Genomic DNA, 17985 nt, shown 5'->3' with positions numbered 1-17985 from the left:
CTTTTTGTTTATTCATCAAGTTAACAGCAAAAAGTGTATGTATTAAAAGTCATTTCATTATATAATTCCACCTTTTAGAATTTTCCTTATAACTAGAAATTTATATTTAAAATGTATATGGGTATACCATTTTATGGATGTATTTCTTCACTCATCAGTTGAGGGACATTTGGGAGGAATTCAACTCGGACACTGATACGCAGGTTTCTGTGTGGACCTAAGTTTTCAGTTCTCTTTAGGAGTGGAAACGTTGGGTTATGAGAACTGGTTACTTTGGGGGCTGGGGGTTGGCGGGGAATGCTTAACTGTATTACAAAGTGCCTGTACCACTTTAAAAGAAAAAAGCATTCCACTAGTAGTGGATGAGGGTTCAAGTTTCTGCTGTCGACATTTGTTTCTGTATTTTTGGTTACAGCCGTCTGAGTTACGTGTGAAGTCGTACCTTATGGTTTAGGTTCACATTTCCCTGATGACTGACATCTTTTCATATATGATTATTAGCTGTTCATATCTCTTTGGAGAAAACAGTATTCACATTCTTTGCCCACTTCACAGATGGCTCATTTATTGTTGATTTGCAAGAGTTCTTTATATAGTCTAGACAGTTTTGCAAATATTTTTTCATTCTGAGGGCTTTTCACTTTCATGATACTGTCTTTTGAGACATAAAGTTTTTTGTTTTGGTGAGGTCCCCAACTTTTTCTTTGGTTCCTTGAGCTTCTGGGTGTTATATCCAAGAAACCATTTCCGAATCCTAGGTTATGAAGATTTATGCTTGTTTTTTTGTTTTATATTTTAGCACCTACATTTAGGTCTTTGATACATTTTGAGTTAATTTTTGTATATGGTATGAAGAGGTCTAACTTTGTTCTTTTGTATGTGACTACTCAGTTGTTATAATTTACTGAAAAGCTCACCATTTACTGAAAAGATTTTTTTCCTATTGAATTGTTGAGAATCAATTGACTACAAATGAATGGGTTCCTTTCTGGAACTGTCGGTTGTATTACATTGGTTTCTGGGTCTTGTCTTGATGCCAGTACTACATTGTTTTGAGTACTGTTGCTACTTAGGAGGAGGAAGTTTTGAACGTGAGAGACGTTGAGTTTTTTCAGGACCGTTTTGGCTCTTCTGTGCCCCTTGCATTTCCATTTGAATTTTAGAGTCACCCTGTCAGTTTTTGTGTGCACCCACCCACACACAGATATGAGGCAGCTAGAAGTTTGATAAGGATTATATTCAGATCAATTTTTGGAAAATCTTGCCATCTTGATAATAGGCCTTCCAGCCCATGAACATGGAGTGTCTTTCCAATTATTCATAGCTTCAGTTTCTTTCAGGAGGGTTTTATAGGTACTTTTAATAAGCTTATTAGTATTTTGTTCTTGATGCTATTGCAAATAGAACTGTTTTATTTTTGGATTATTGTTAGTATATAGAAATAATTGATTTTTCTATGTTGAAATTGCATCCTACAACACTGTTCAATTCACTTACTAACTATATAATCGTTTTTTTTGTGTGGATTCCTGGGCATTTCCTATATAGAAAATGATGTCATCTATAATCAGAGCCTGGGCTAGAGCCTCCAATACAATATTCAAGTGGCAGTAAGTAGATAACCCTCATCTTTCTGATGTTAGGGGGAAAGTACTGAGTTTTTCATTATACATTAAGATGTCAACTATTGAGTTTTCATAGATGGCCTTTATCAGGTTAAGGAAGTTCCCTTCTATTACGTTTTTCATCATAAAGAGGTGTTAACTTTGTCAAAAAAATTTCACTTCTGTTGAGATGATTATATTGTTGTCCTTTATTCTAATAATACGGTCTATTATGTTGACTTTTAGGTGTTAAACCCCACATTCCATTCCTGGGCTAAATCTCATTTTGGTCATGATATAGGCCAAACTTGAAGAAAAGACATTATCAATACACTTGTATTTTCACTAATCAAGTAAGGAAGTGGTAGTATCGAAAAGTACTGATGTACTTCAAAAATGCCCAAGATGTTTTTTCGAATAAAAACAGACATAAGGAGGCATAGATGCATTTTGGCTTTATTGGCCCTAAAAGACAAGGTATTATTAAGAACATAAGTTATTTGGCTGCTTCACCTTGTACTGAACTGTTCTGAGGGAACTCACTTGGAAAGGGAGGTAACTTGCATGGAGCTCACAAGTGGGCTCTCTATTTTGGGGCCTGGTGGTGTGCCTTCCTTGTGAGCAGCAGGTCACTCTCTGGCTGAAAGATAGTATTTTCTCCCCCCACCCCATCCCCCAATGAAAGAACATCCTTTATTAGCTCTTCAGTGATTTTCTTTAGCAGTTTTATCATTACTGTTGGCAAATAGGCTGTAGGCTCAACATTTAATTTCTGTGAAATTCAAATGCACAATTTCATTCCACAGTAAAACAGATTCCAGTTGAAGCCATGCTGAGTTCTTTGCTCACATGACCCTTTAAAATAGCAATTATACCCACAAGAGCCAACTAGGTCTTTCTAATAGCGGAGTTTGTTTTTTTTTTTAAGCTCTAAAAGGCTTTATGGATTTAAAATAACTCTTCAGATGAGGTTACAGGAAAATATAAACAATGATGGTCTGTTTCTCTGTTAATGATACTGACTAGTATTTTTATTACTGTAAGGCAACAATTCATCCCTAGCAAACCAGTGAAAAGAACAGACAGACATATTCATTCTTCCTACAGCTTCCTGAGTCCGCAGGCTGGCTTCTTAAGTAAGTGGTGGTGACGGTTTAGAAATCTGATCAGGCCTATGTACATCTGCTAAAGTATGAAACAAATACTGCATGCAACCGTCATGCTTAGGTAAATTTTTAAGAATTTCTTCAAAATCACAATCCTTCACACTTCGCCCAAATGTGCAGTACTGTGCAAAAACTAACAAGTTCTTCAGACTGCTGATCTGACAGTGTGCATATTAAGAGCCATGAGTATTGTGTGCAATTATTTAACCATTTTTGGCATTAAAGCAGTGCCCCAGAATACTAAGCATGCCCTGAGTCTAATGTGCATCTTGCTACTGACCTTCTACATCATTAGAGCTTTATAATGCCAAAGAAAACCAAAACAAGAGCAAATGGTCCACCCAGGGAAAAAAAGGCAAAAAGAAAACCATGATTATTATCAAAAAGGAGTTAATAACATGCTTCCCAAGGAGGGGGTAGGCAGATGGGAATCACAGGGAACTCAGGTAATGCCCTTCCTCCACATTTGGAAGTTTGCTTTTCTTTTCCCTATAAATAATTTCCAGTAATCTATTTCAGATTAACCACAGAAACAGAAAATATGCCTGTATTTTGAAATTCATTTAGATACTATTTTTCTCCACAATTGTGAGTCTATAAAAGCTATCAACAGTGCAAACTTTGTGTGTCACTTGAATCATCTAAGACTAGTGATACAGCTGACCCTTGACAACATGGTTTGAACTGTTACAGGTCCAATTATACAGGGATTTTTCATTAAACAGATATCACAGTACTACATGATCCATAGTTGAATCCACAGATAGATGCAAAACCTTGTATACAGGGGTGTGACGATGCACATTTTCAACGGTGCAGAGGTCAGCACTCGTAATCCCTGTGTTGTTCAAGGGTCAACTCTGTGGCTCTTACGAAGTCCAGGAGAAGCACTGGTTCCAGTGTCCGTGCATATGACAGCATGGTACCTACCGTTCAGCTCTGGCTGTAACCCTGCTGTCTGTGTAGGCTCGGTTTTTAAGGAACTAGGAGGAGCATGATTCAGAATGCACACTGTATATATCGGACAAGCAGCTTTAAGAAGTAATTTCAAAGACACACACTACTATGCTCTCTGTTCAGGCAGATTCGAGTGCCACTGTTTTGTTTGTTTCACTATGGCTTAAAAAAAAGGGGGTTTTTTTAGCCTAGACTTGGTAAAGACAAAAACGGTCTAACTTTTTACATTTTTAATGGGGAAAAAAGAAAGCTAGCAGAATTGAGCATTGCTCTCACCAAACTCTTCCACTGCTGGAGCCAACAGCCATCTTCCTCAACATGAAAAGCACCTCTAAGTCCTAGAGCTAATGTTGTGCAGGACCTAAACACCAACAGCTAGAAGGACACTCCAGAGCAAGCCACAGCCTCGAGTCTCAGGAAAGCCAGCTCTGCCAGCCACAGTAAGTTACTGAGAAACTAACCTGTTCAACTGGCTAGAAAACAAGGACCCAGTGCATCAATAATATTACGCCCTGAAGGATTAACCTTGGATAACAATATTCTGTTCATTTCTTTAAGAATCAATATAAAATGCCCAGCTACTCCCACTCTCCTCCCACCCCGAGAACAGCCACCATGGCAACTCAGGACTCTGAGAAGGGAAGTTCATGTCCTGTACTTCCACAAACAGTATTCTAAACCAAAAGAGCCTGGAAATTCCAGAAGGAAACAGGTATTGAAAACCACCTCAGAAAAGCATCCCAACGATGGAACATGTCTGAAGGACAGGAGCCGCCACTTCAATACAGGTTTCCACATCAGAGTACTAAGGCCTTAGAGCCTCCAAGCACACTCTAAAGACTGCCCAGAGAAGCACCGCTCCCAGCACAGGCTGGGGCCTCAGAAGCCAGTCTTCATCTCAATTTCTTGTGACCAATCATTAACTCCTGTGATACTTTACCTACCATCTACTAACACAAAAAACAACGGTCTTGGGCTTTAACTGGAAATGTCATTTGTCTCATTAACAAGGGATTTACAGTACCTTCTGCATCGTTCATGATCCTAAGCGTTCAACTATTAAAAGTGGTTTGCTGGCTTTTGTTCTTAAGGTCATATAAAATGACATGTGTGTGTAGTACCCACGTGTGCTTAAGTGCCAGAAAACTGGTATTTTCAAGTGTCAAAAGGGCCATGCACTCTACTCCACAGTATAACCATTATAGATCATGCTCAGCCCTGAAGAGTGTTAGCCCACAAAGCTCTTTGAACATATGCTCGTTAAAATTCACTGACTTACATACAACCGTCCATGCAACATAAGGAGAAACTGTGCCACATGGAGTATCCCACTGGACATGTACTTAGAGCTCATCCACAAGATTAAAATACAAAGAGATTGTAGGTGCACACCCAGGCAGAGGGAAATGTCCAATCTGGGAACTTTTCTCTCAGAGCATCCAGCTGGGAGGATCTCTTGTCTTCCCCAGAAAAATAGTGGGCAGCAATGGCCACAGTGACCATTCCTTCAGGCTGTTCTTCCAAGACCTGCAGGAGAAAGTTAATTAGTTCTCTAGCTCTAAGGAGGCAGAATACTGACTGATTTCAAGGGTCTTGCCAAATACCACCTGGGAACCTGATCAGGGATACCAGCGATGCTAGGACCTTCCCACCTGTACTTCTATCCAGAAGTGCCATGTGGAGGCCTGGAGTCCATGGGAATAAAAGACAAAGTAGTCCCCTCCTTTACTTGTGACTGGGGTGCCATTGCCGAGAGACCACTGAGAAAGCGTAGCCCCTTTGTGGGTTCGAACATAGAATGACATATGGCTTGGTCCTGTAGGATAAAAGGAAGAACAGTTAAAACAACCTTCTAAAAAAGCAACAAGAAAAACAACCCAAACCAGACTACGAAGTTCATGCTTCACCACAATAAAGACACTCAGTGCAAACCTAGTGGAGGGCTTTCAGTCTGGATGTTCATCATGAATCAACAAAGGTAAGCAGTGAGGTGCAGAAAAAGCACCGAGTTCATAATAAGAAAACTTGTGTTTACATCTTGGCCCAGGCATTTAAACATACAAGAACCTACCTACCACTCAGAAGCCCTTCTTCAGAAATCTACAGAATAACTGCAAAAACTACAGCAAAAGAGCACTGAGGATTTTAGTGTATCCACATATATTGTATCAGGACAAATATTACTGTAAAGGTAGAAGACTAATGTGCAAATGCTGCCTGTAACACGCAGAGGGAAAGGGGAAAGCAGATAAAACTGTTGTGTTGGCTTTGCTCTTTTCAAAAGTTTCTGGCACTTAAGATTTATATTTTTGTTTTCATCGCCTATTTAACTTTTTGCTATTTGTATGCCAGTTTTTGTGGTATTCTTATCAGCTTATACATCATAGAAAAAGGAACACAAATACAGCAAGTAAAACTCAAGTAATTATAAATACTATGAGACAGTTGCGACTGCAAGTATTGCTCATAAAAATAAATGTGAATAGACACAACCCAGCTACTAAAAGAAAAATGTAGCTTAAAAAACTAGACCTAACCACATAGTGTATCCCAAGATATTCAGAAAGGGTAAAAATAAAGAACAAAGGTTATTTCAGGCAAGTGGACAGAGTCTTTAAAAGATAAGGAAATATTACAGATGAAATCAATGAAATAGACAATAGAACAAACCGACCTAATAATCAAAAATCTGTTTTGTTTTTTTAAACTTAACAAGACAATCACTCAGTAACCTGACTGGAAAAGAGCAGAGCAAACACTAGTACACACAAAGATAAATAAGAACCGATTCAAACGGCTGATTCATGTCAATGTATGACAAAACCACTACAATACTGTAATTAGCCTCCAATTAAAATCAATAAATTTTTTAAAAACTACCAATAATAGAATTAAAAATGACACAACAACAAAAAAAGATAAATAAGAAAAACAGAAGAAATTTTAAAAATCACTGCATAACCACTATTATCTCCATAAGTTTGAAAACCTGAATGAAATAGGTATGTTGCTAGGAAAATACAGGTTATCAAAATTGAACACAGAGATAATAAAGCTAAAACAGGCCAATCTCTCTAGAAAAAGAAACCACCCTCAGAAAAAAAAGCACCTGGCCCAAGGGGTCTCAGAGGAATTCCAGCCAACTTTTCAACAGAACAGTTCTAATGCCCCATAAACTGCTGCAAGACATGAAAAGTAAGGAAAACTTACCAACTGTTTCTATGATCTGTAACAGTCACGGTGTGTTTACATTTATAATGTATACCTAAATTGTTAAAAACAGTACCAAAAATACCGCAGACCGGCATCATGCATCACATTAAGAAAATACACGATAACCTAATACACCACAGGAGAAAAATCCGATGATTATTTTTATAGATGCTAAAAAAGATTTTCACAAAATTAAAACCTATTCCTTATAAAAACATTGAAGGAATGGTAAGTTCTGAATGCTTATTTAACATGATAAAAAATATACACTCTTTTAGTCCTAAAGTCAATATCTTACATAACAGGAAAACACTAGAGACTTGTGACTGGGGTGACTTGATTCTTGTGTCAAGAACCAAGTCAAACACAACAAACACTTGTGACTTGTGACTTGTGACTTGGTTCTAATGTCAAGAATAAGGCAAGGGTGCTTATTTACACAACTGTTCTATATTAGAAGTACAGGATATACTGTTTAGACAGACCAGAGGCATAAGAGTTGGTAAAGAAAACTGTATTTACATATGATATACAGTAGTTGACAAACTATACCTGAGGTCTGTGTTAGTATGGCTCTTGGGCTAAGAATGGTTTTTTCGCTTTTAAAGAGTGGCTAGCAAAAAAGGAAAGAATCTATAACAAGAGACATACAGCAAAGTCTACAATATTTACTATCTAGCCCTTTACATTTTAGCGGTTCTTGGTATACCTGGAGAACATTAGTATCAATGATAAACTAAAAAATATTAAAGATTCAGTAAGATAGCAAGATGGATAGGGTGATTCAACATTACAGTGTCAGTAATTTATAAATTTATAATGACCCTAACTACAATAATTTTATATTAGAGAATACTAAAGTTCTAAATACTAAAATTAATAAGCATGTAAAGAATGGCAAGGAAAACAGTGAAAAGGATCTTCACTCTCCTAGTGATTAAATGATTAAGCTTCTATAATTAAAAAAATGTGGTAACTGGTGCACAAACAGACCCACGCACATACCACCAATTTTCTTTTTAATGATTTCTTAACCTCTGTAATCACAAAAAACAGGTCAATAGATGTGCAATCTGCCTGTCAGGGACCTGATTTTTATTGGAATTCTCCAAACTGTGCAGGAAGGAGAGAGATTTAAATTTTTCTGTGCTTCCTTTTTATAGGCTAGCATTTAAATAAAAACCAATTTATTGGCATGAACAAGAAAACCAGTTGGTACAAAATGAATTTATTCCTAATTAAAATGTTAAAGCCCAGAAAAGGGAAGTATTCACTATAAGAGGTGTCAGCTAGGGCCCTTACCTCTTACAGGTGCTGCTCTCCACTGCTTAACAAGCAAATCCTACTATTTCACTACTGCCATCTTGTGTCCTCCAGCTTCCCTTATCCACTAGATTGTCAAGTCCCTTCTGTGTTAAAACGGAATGAACTATGCCTTCACACAATAAACGCAGTTACTTTTCACAATTGATATGATGGCCACTGGTCACCAAAAAATACAAAACCCAAACAGACTATGTGCAGAAGAGAAAGTTCAGAAGGAAGTGGGCAAAGCTGAGGGATATAGAGTCAAAAATTTGACAAGAGCACCAAAGTGACTGACTTAGTAAGCAGAGTCTTCAACAGATGGTGCTGGAACTGAATATCTATAAGGGAAAAGGACCTTGACCTCTACCTCAAGCCATACACAAAAATTAATTCAAGGTGGATCCTAAGCCTAAACATAAAAATTTAAAGCTATAAAGTTTCTAGAAGAAAACAAAGTCTATCTTCATAATGTCTGGGTAGACAAGGTTTTTTGGAAGACACATAAAGCATTAATCCAGAAGTCTCATCAGAAGACATCATTAAGAAAATGGATGGGCAAGAAAATATGGTAACACTGTATCTAATAAAAGAGTTTGTCTAGAATATATAAACTGCTCTAAGACAATAAGCCCAGTTTTTAAAAGGGAAAAAGACATGAGGAAACAAAGCATATGAATGGCCAATGTGTTCCACATCGAAAAGTGTTCCACATCTTAATTACAAGAGGAATGCAAGAGATACTACCACTCAACACCTATAAGGAATGATAAAATGAAAAAACAAAAGAAAAACCAGCAAATTCAGGAAGATTGTAAAGCAACTGGAATTCTTGGATACTGGTAGGAGAGAAAAATGGAAACAAAATTTTTAGAAAGTTAAACATAAGTCTATCCTATGAACTAAACAATTCCACTATAAGAGGTGGAAAACATATTCCCAAAAAGCTTTTCCTAAGAATGTTATAACAGCTTTATCCACCTTAGCCCCAAACTGGAAAGAGCCCAGGTATCCATCAGTAGGAGAGTGATAAGCCACGAGACAGTCTGACTACTGACTGATACACTGACTACTAGTCGGCAGTGAAAAGGAACAAAATATTGATAACTTAACAACACCACAGCTCAATCTGAAATACATTATGCTTAACTGACCAGACACTGAATATTACATACTGGATGATTCCATGTGTACATATGAAATTCAAGAACAGGCTAATCAAATCTCTTAATGCAGAAAACAGAAAGGTGCTACTCAGGCTCAGAGGACTAGAGTGTAAGGGAACTTTATGGGGTGATGGAAATATTTGTGTTTTGATAGGTTATGTATGATTTTATCAAAACTAATGGAACTGTGTAAGATCTGGACATGTCAATGTATGTAAATTAGGCCTTATATACAGAAATATTCATTATATATTATATTTTATATTTATATATGAATGAATAAAAATAAGAGGGAAAGTTATGTTTGAAGATACTTTTCACTCAAAGTCCTAGACAACTTTCTGTCAGTCTTTTTTAAACTTCATAGTTAACGTACAGAGTGAACAGTAGCAGAAACTGTTAAAAGTGAACTTCCTGTGTTAGGGTTTTCTAGACAAACAGGATATGCAGAAAAAGTGAATTATTTTACAGAACTGGCTCATGTGATTGTACAGGCTGGCAAATCCAAACTCTGCAGGAGGCGCAGGCAGGCTGGAGACTCAGAGAAGAATTAGAATCCCCAGGACTTGCTGGCAAAACTCCCCCTCCTTGAAGGAGGCAAGTCTTTTTTTTTTTTTTTTTAAAGGCTGTCGGCTGATTGAACAAAGCCCACCATGGTTATGGAGAATAACCTGCTTTACTCAGAATTTACTGATTTAAATTAAACGTCAATCCTATCCAAAAAATACCTTCACTAGAAATAGCTAACATGTTTTTTTTTTCCCCTCCTTGTATCTGGATACCATCTTAAAAAAAAAATTGCCATATGTAACTCAACACAATTGAGTGCCCATTAGGCGGTAGTAATATTTACTGGGCACAGAGACTAGAAAGAAAAATAAAAACACATCCATATCTGCCTCCCTTGAATGCTAGTGGAAAATCAGACATGAACTAAATAACCATGACACAAGGAGGTCAGTGCTACAATCGAGATACGTACAAAAGGCACAGAATAGATAGCAGTTGCTCAGTCTGTTAGAGACAATGAAAGAGAGGTCTCAATAATACTGACATTTTACCAAGAGAAGGAACAGTGCCAGAGAGAGAGAGAGAAGCAGGAAAACATCACTCTCACCAAGAGGCAGTATGTGATGATGGAAATGAGCACTTGGATGCAGCTAAGGAGTGCATAAGGGAAGTGCTGAAAAAGCTGAAACAGGTACATATGCCAGATTACCAAAGACCAAACATGCTCTCTCCCAAAAAATTGGGGTGCATTCGGCAAGAAATCATAGAATAGCTCTTTTAAGTAGGGAAGTGACATGATCAAATATACTTTTGCAAAATAATATTAGAAGACTTCAGACCACCATTTGAAAAACTCCAGGACCTGACTACTGGTTCTAAACATGATAAATATACCAAGAAAGGTAAACAAAGTCAAACTATCTACTAATGCCAGGTCAAATGCCCTTACGATCTACCCGACAACAAATTCTGACAATGAAAGTTTTTTACTAAGGCTCCTTAAAAATTATTAGCTTCAATTACTTTTAGAAACACTGTAAGCACTCAAGTTGCTGATCAAAAATAAGTCTGAGGAGGGGAAAAAAAACACACATGTAACATTAAAAAGCTTAAGAAATGAAAGAGAGAGAAAAGTAGCTGACTTATTCACTGCTTCAGAGGTCAACTTGACAGAATTCCAGGGAGGGAAAAACTGGAGATACTATGTTATAAAATGTCTGTACCACCCATGAAGCAGTATAGTGTTACTTGAAAGTTAACTTATTGAAAGCTTGAAACCACTGAAAATAATGTTTAACAAGTATAATTAAAATGCTAATATATCATTAATGCAAAATTTAGGGTTAAAGAAAGTAGGGAAAACCACTAGGTCATTCAGGTATGACCTAAATCAAGTCACTTATGATGATACAGTGGAAGTGACGAATAGATCAGTGGGGTTAGATCTGGTAGAGAGTGTGCCTGAAGAACTATGAGTGGAAATTAGTAACACTGTACAGGGGGCAGTGACCAAAACCATCCCCAAGAAAAATGCAAGAAGGCAAAGTGGTTGTCTGAGAATGCTTTACAAATAGCTGAGGAAAGAAGAGACATGAAAGGCAAGGCAGAAAGGGAAAGATTCATCCAACTGAATGTAGAGTTCCAGAGAACAGCAAGGAGAGATAAGAAGGCCTTCTAAAATGAACAATGCAAAGAAATAGAGGAAAACAATAGAATGGGAAAGATCAGAGCTCTCTTCAAGAAAATTAGAGATATCATGGGAACACTTCAGACAAAGATGGGCACAATAAAGGACAGAAATGGTAAGGACCTAACAGATGCAGAAGAGATTAAGAAGACAGGGCAAGATGAACTGTACAAAAAAGGTCTTAATGACCCAGATAACCACGATGGTGTGGTCACTCACCTAGAGCCAGACAGAGCCAGACATCCTAGAGTATAAAGTCAGTGGGCCTTAGGAAGCATTACTACAAAGTTACTGCAAATGATAGAATTGCAGCTGGGCTATTTAAAACCCTAAAAAATGATGCTGTTAAAATGCTGCACTCAATATGTCAGCAAATTTGGAAAACTCCCTGGTGGCTCGGCTGGTAAAGAATCTGCCTGCAATGAAGGAAACCTGGGTTCAATTCCCGGGTCAGGAAGATGCCCTGGAGAAGGGAATGGCTACCCACTCCAGTATTCTTGCCTGGAGAATTCCATGGACAGAGGAGCCTGGCAGACTACAGTCCGTGGGGTTGCAAAGAGTTGGACATAACTGAGTGACACTTTCACTTTCAGCAGCAGCCACAGGACTGGAAAAGGTCAGTTTTCATTCCAATCCTAAAGAAAAAAATGCCAAAGAATGCTTAAACTATCACACAGTTGTGTACATTTCTCATGGTAGCTAGGTTTGCTCAGAATCCTTCGAGCTAAGCTTCAGCAGTACGTGAACTGGGAACTTCCAGATGTACAAGCTGGGTTTAGAAAAGGCAGAGGAACCAGAGATCAAATTGCCAACATTCATTGGATCGTGGAGAAAGCAAGGGATTTCCAGAAAAGTTTCTGCTTCATTGACTACACTAAGGCCTTTGACTGTGTGGATCACAACAAACTGTGGAAACAAACTGGAATATTCTTAAAGAGATGGGAGTACCAGACCACCTTAGAACCAACAGTTAGAACCGGACATGGAACAACTGACTGGTTCAAAATTGTGAAAGGAGTACAACATGGCTGTATATTGTCATCCTGGTTATTTAACTTAGATGCAGAGTATATCATGTGAAATTCCAGGGTAGGTGAATCACAAGGTAGAGTCAAGGTTGCTGGGAGTTACATTAACAACCTAAGGTACATAGTTAATAGTTTAATGGCAGAAAGTAAAGAGGAACAAAAGAGCCTCTTGAGGAAGGTAAAAGATGAGTGAAAAAGCTGGCTTGAAACTCAACATTCAAAAAACTAAGATCATGACATCTAGTTCTATCACTTCATGGCAAAGAAAAGGGGAAAAGATTGAAGCAGTGACAGATTTTCTTTTCTTGGGCTCCAAAATCACTGTGGACGGTGACTGCAGCCATGAAACTAAATGATGCTTGCTCATTGGAAGGAAAGCTAAGACAAACCTAGGCAGTGTATTGAAAAACAAAGACATCACTTTGCTGACAAAAGTTCGTATAGTCAAAGCTAAGGTTTTTCTAGTAGCATGTATGGATGTGAAAATTGGACCATAAAGAAGGCTGAGTGCTAAAGAATTGCTTCTTTTGAATTGTGCTGGAGAAGACTCTTGAGAGTCCATTGGACAGTAAGGAAATCAAACCAGTCAATCCTAAAGGAAATCAACCCTGACTATTCATTGGAAGGACTGATGCTGAAGCTCCAATACTTTGGCCGCCTGTTGTGAAGAGCCGACTCATAGGAAGAAACCCTGATGCGGGGAAAGACTGAAGGCAAAAGAGAAGGGGGCAAAGGATGAGATGGTTAGAGAGCATCACCAATTCAATGAACATGAATTTAAGCAGACTCTGGGAGCTAGCTGAAAAACACTACCATCAAAAACATTCATAGTACTTCCAACACCAGAATACACCTTCAAGCTCACATGAAACATTGACCGAGAGACCATCTCCTGCACCATAAAACACACTGCAATACATTTAGAATAGAAGTATAAAGTATGCTCTTAGACCCCAGTGAAATTATGCTAGAAATCAATACTGAAAAACAAATGTTAACAAAGTAAAGTGAACCAGAATTTTAATTTATGAATAGTGCTTAGTGGGAAAAATACAGTATTGAAAGCATACATTAGAAAAGATGACCTAAAATCAATACTCTTAAAGCTTCCATTTTAATAAACTGGATTTAATTTACTCTTTTTTCTAAACTGTAGAAAAAATAAGTAATTAAAAACAGCAGAAATAAATAAAATAAATAAAAAATAAAATTGTAATAGGAAGTCAAGACCGGTTCTTTGAAAAGATCAGTAAAACCAATAAGGCTCTAGCTAGGCTAAGAAAAAAAGAGAAGACATAGATTACTAATTACTAGATTACTAATCTCAGAAATCAAATAGGTGACAACACTACAGGATGAGCCCATGAACAGTAAAAGAAAAATGAAAGAATAAATTTGATAACCCAAATGAAATAGACCAATTCCTTCAAAGACACAATCTGCCAATACACACACAAGAAAAAACAGAGGATCGGAAAGTCTTTGCTTAAACGAAACTGAATGATTAACAACCTTCCAAAACAGAAAGAACCAGGCCCAGATGAGTTCACTAGTGAAATCTACCAAATATTTAAGGAAGAAATTATACAAATTCTCTACCATTTCTTCCAGAAGATAGGAGCAGAAGGAATAATTTCTAATTTTGAGGCCAGCATCACCCTCATACCAAAACCACACAAAGACATTACAGGAAATCTTAAAGATCAGTATTACTTCATAAACAGATGTAAAAATCCTCAACATAATATTAGAAAATCAAATCCAACAATGTATAAGAATTATACACTACAACCAAGTGGAATTTATTCCAGGTATACAAGATTGGTTCAACATTTAAAAATCAAGTGATGTAATCCATCACATAAACAGGCTAAAAGAAAAACCACAAGGTCGTATCAAAAGACAGAAAAATATTTGATAAAATCCAACATTCATTTACAATAGAAACTAGCAGCAAACTAAAAACAGATAGGAACTTCCTCAACCTGATAAAGAACATCCACAGAAAATATCCTACTTAGTTAATATCATACTCAGCTGGTAAGAAAGCTTTCTCATTAAGGTCAGGAACAAGGCAAGGATGACCTCTTACCACTCAGTTTCAAAATCAAACTAGGAAGTCCTAGCTGATGCCATGAGATAAGGAAATAAAAAGTATAAAGACTGGGAAGAAAGAAAGAAAACTGCCTTTGTAAATGACATTATCATCTATGTAGAAAATCCAAAAGAATCAACCAAAGAAATCCTGGAACTAACAATTATAGGTTACAGGATACAAGGTTAATATACAGAAGTCAGTTGCTTTCCTATATACCTATATATAATGTAAATAGCAATACTATTTACATTAGCACCTCAAAAATTACATACTGAGGTATAAATCTCACAAGATATGTACAAAATCTATATGAGCAAAAGTGTGAAACTACAAAAATAAGATACAAATAAATGGAGAGGTTCCATGTCATGGATCGGAAGAGTCAATAACGATGTCATTTTCCCGAACTTGATCCATAGGTTCAATGCCATTCCAATCAAAATCACAAAAAGCTATTTTGTGGGTATTGCCAAATTGATATATGGAAAGACAAAAGACAGGCAATAAGCAGTATACTGAAGAAAAGTAAAGTCGAGACACTGACATTACCCAACTTCAAGAAATACTATAAAGCTACAGAAATCAAGACAGTGTAGTTAATGGAAAGAGAAGAGAGAAACAGATGAGTAGAACAAAATAGAGCCCAAAATAGTCCCACACAAATATAGTCAACTGATCTTTGACAAAGGCAACTCAGTGGAGACAGGATAGTTTTCAACAAAAGGTACTGGAACAAATGCAAAAAAATCAATCTAGACACAGACCATATACCTTTCACAAAAATTAGTTCCAAACGTATCACAGACATAAGTGTAAAAAGCAGAATTTTAAAACTTCTGGAAGGTAACATCAGAGAAAATTTAGAGGCCTTGGGTTTGGCAATGATTTTTAGGTACAACACCAAAAGTGCATTCCAGTAAAAAAAAAAGTTGGACTTCAATAATTTAAAACACTTATGCTCTATGAAAAACCCTGTTGAGATATGAAAATACAAAGTGGGAGAAAATATTTGCAAAATACATGATAAAGGACTTATACCCATATATAAAGAACTCTTAAATCTCAACAATAAATTAATAAATGGACAAAAGATCAGAATAGACACCTCAGCAAAGAAGTTATACACATGGCAAATAAGCATGAAAAGATGCTAACAACGTATGTCATTACATTCCCTAATGTGGTGGTAGTAACAAGATACCACTACACATCTATGCTGCTGCTGCTAAGTCGCGTCAGTCGTGTCCAACTCTGTGCGACCTGATAGATGGCAGCCCACCAGGCTCCTCTGTCCCTGGGATTTTCCAGGCAAGAACACTGGAGTGGGTTGCCATTTCCTTCTCCAATCTACACATCTATGCTGCTGCTGCTGCTGCGTCGCTTCAGTCGTGTCCGACTCTGTGTGATGCCATAGACGGCAGCCCACCAGGCTCCCCCGTCCCTGGGATTCTCCAGGCAAGAACACTGGAGTGGGTTGCCATTTCCTTCTCCAGTGCATGAAAGTGGAAAGTGAAAGTGAAGTCGCTCAGTCGTGTCCAACTCTTAGCGACCCCATGGACTGCACCCTACCAGGCTCCTCTGTCCATGGGATTTTCCAGGCAAGAGTACTGGAGTGGGGTGCCATTGCCTTCTCCACTACACATCTATAAGAATGGCTAAAATCCAAAACACTAACAGCACCAATGCTGGTGAGAATGCAGAGCAACAGGAACTCACATTGCTTGCTGGTAGGAATTCATACTTTGAAAACGCTTCGGCAGCTTCTTACAAAGGTAAATATAGGCTTATTGTACAGTCCAGCAATTGCACTCCTAGATATTTTATCCAAATGAGTTGAAAACTTATTCTATACAAAAATCTGCACATAAGTGTTTATAGCAGCTTTATTCAGAATTGCCAAAAACTGTAAACAACCAAGATATTCTTCAACAGATCAGCAGATAAACTGTGGTACATTCACAGCAATAAAAAGAAATAAGCTATCAAGCCATTAAAAGACATAAAAGCACCTTAAATGCAAATTACTAAATAAAAGAAGCCAATCTAGAAAAGGTACCAAGTAAAATTCCAAGCTATATGATAATCTGGAAAAGGCAAAACAATGGATATGGTAAAAGGTCAGTGGTTGCCAGAGGGAGTGAGCAGAGAGGATCACCAAGGGGACTTGAGGGCAGTGAATCTGCTATATCATATTTAATAATGAATACATGACAATTCGCATTTGTCACAACCCACAGAACTGAGCAACACAAAGAATAAGGACTTTTGTTATTAATAATGTATCAAGGTTGGCTCATCAATGATAAGATATGTTCCATACTTAATGCAAAAGGAGAATAATAAGGTAAGCTGGAGGGTGGGGGGCAAACATGGGAAATCTTTGTACTTTCTGCTCAAATTTTTCTGTAAACTTTCTAAACTGCTCTAAAAAATAAAGTATTATATTTTATTTTAAAAATCATAACCAGCTTCAATTGCTTTTAAAAACGCTTAAGTTCGTCGTAAGTTGCTGGTCACTATTATAAATTTGAGGAAAAAATATACGTGCGTATTGAAATTTTTAAGAAGTGATAGAAGAAAAAAAACTATCTGACTTACCTGTTGCTTCAAAGGTCAGCTTTATGGAATCCCAGGGTGTCTGTTCTTTAGATACAAGTCTGAAATGAGCAGGTTCTCTTGGAGAAACTTCTGGGGCAGGAAGATACCAGTTTTTCCTATTTGGAAAGGTAACTTCAATATTTAAGCTGGTTTATTGACTAACTTCTAGCTATAACTCATGGACACACTCAGAATATAACAAACACATAAACTCTGATGGAAATGATGATAAACAATGTCAGTTTCTCTGAAGCCCAGGTTATTATGTAGTAAAACCTTCCTGAAGTTAAGAACAAGGATCCCAGGTGATCTGAGTTCCATTACCCATACTATTTCTTCTCCTCCATTCCTTCAGTGCCAAACCATTAAACTTCCCAGAAATAAAACAATTAGAAACTGATGCTTAGCTGCTTGCTACCTGTTAGACCAGTTAAGAGGGCTACCCTTTGTTCAGGTTTCTAGAGGAAAGACGTACTAAATTTGAAAAAGCAAATTTTGAAGGAAAAAAAAAAAACCAAAAAACTCCTGAGTGCTTTATCTGTAGTGATATTAGAGCTTTTGTAGAGATATAAAAGAAAATAATATAAACAACACTCAACTTCTATGTTAACCAGTTTAAATAACAGAGTACCGACATAGTGACAGGAACTGAG

The 17985-nt window shown here is 37.3% G+C and overlaps 1 protein-coding gene across 3 annotated transcripts in view; it reads right to left on the bottom strand.

Annotated features, from left to right (window-relative positions):
• Window positions 1-2044: 2044 nt before the first annotated feature.
• The window catches only part of ERMP1 (endoplasmic reticulum metallopeptidase 1), a 60377-nt gene continuing 44436 nt past the window's right edge, over window positions 2045-17985 (bottom strand). For all 3 annotated transcript variants that reach the window (XM_061425356.1, XM_061425355.1, XM_061425357.1), the window contains 3 exons: window positions 17333-17448; window positions 5380-5543; window positions 2045-5254 (listed from right to left, as the gene is read on the bottom strand). In XM_061425356.1, the coding sequence (XP_061281340.1) occupies window positions 5090-5254; window positions 5380-5543; window positions 17333-17448 (445 nt within the window). In that variant the 3' untranslated portion in view covers window positions 2045-5089. The remainder of the gene's footprint in view (window positions 5255-5379; window positions 5544-17332; window positions 17449-17985) is intronic.

The sequence above is a fragment of the Bos javanicus genome, chromosome 8 (assembly GCF_032452875.1).
Source record: "Bos javanicus breed banteng chromosome 8, ARS-OSU_banteng_1.0, whole genome shotgun sequence".
In the NCBI taxonomy this organism is placed as follows: Eukaryota; Metazoa; Chordata; class Mammalia; order Artiodactyla; family Bovidae; genus Bos; species Bos javanicus.
The sequence above is the reverse complement of the archived record's forward strand: the minus strand, read 5'-3'. Positions and strand labels throughout refer to the sequence as shown.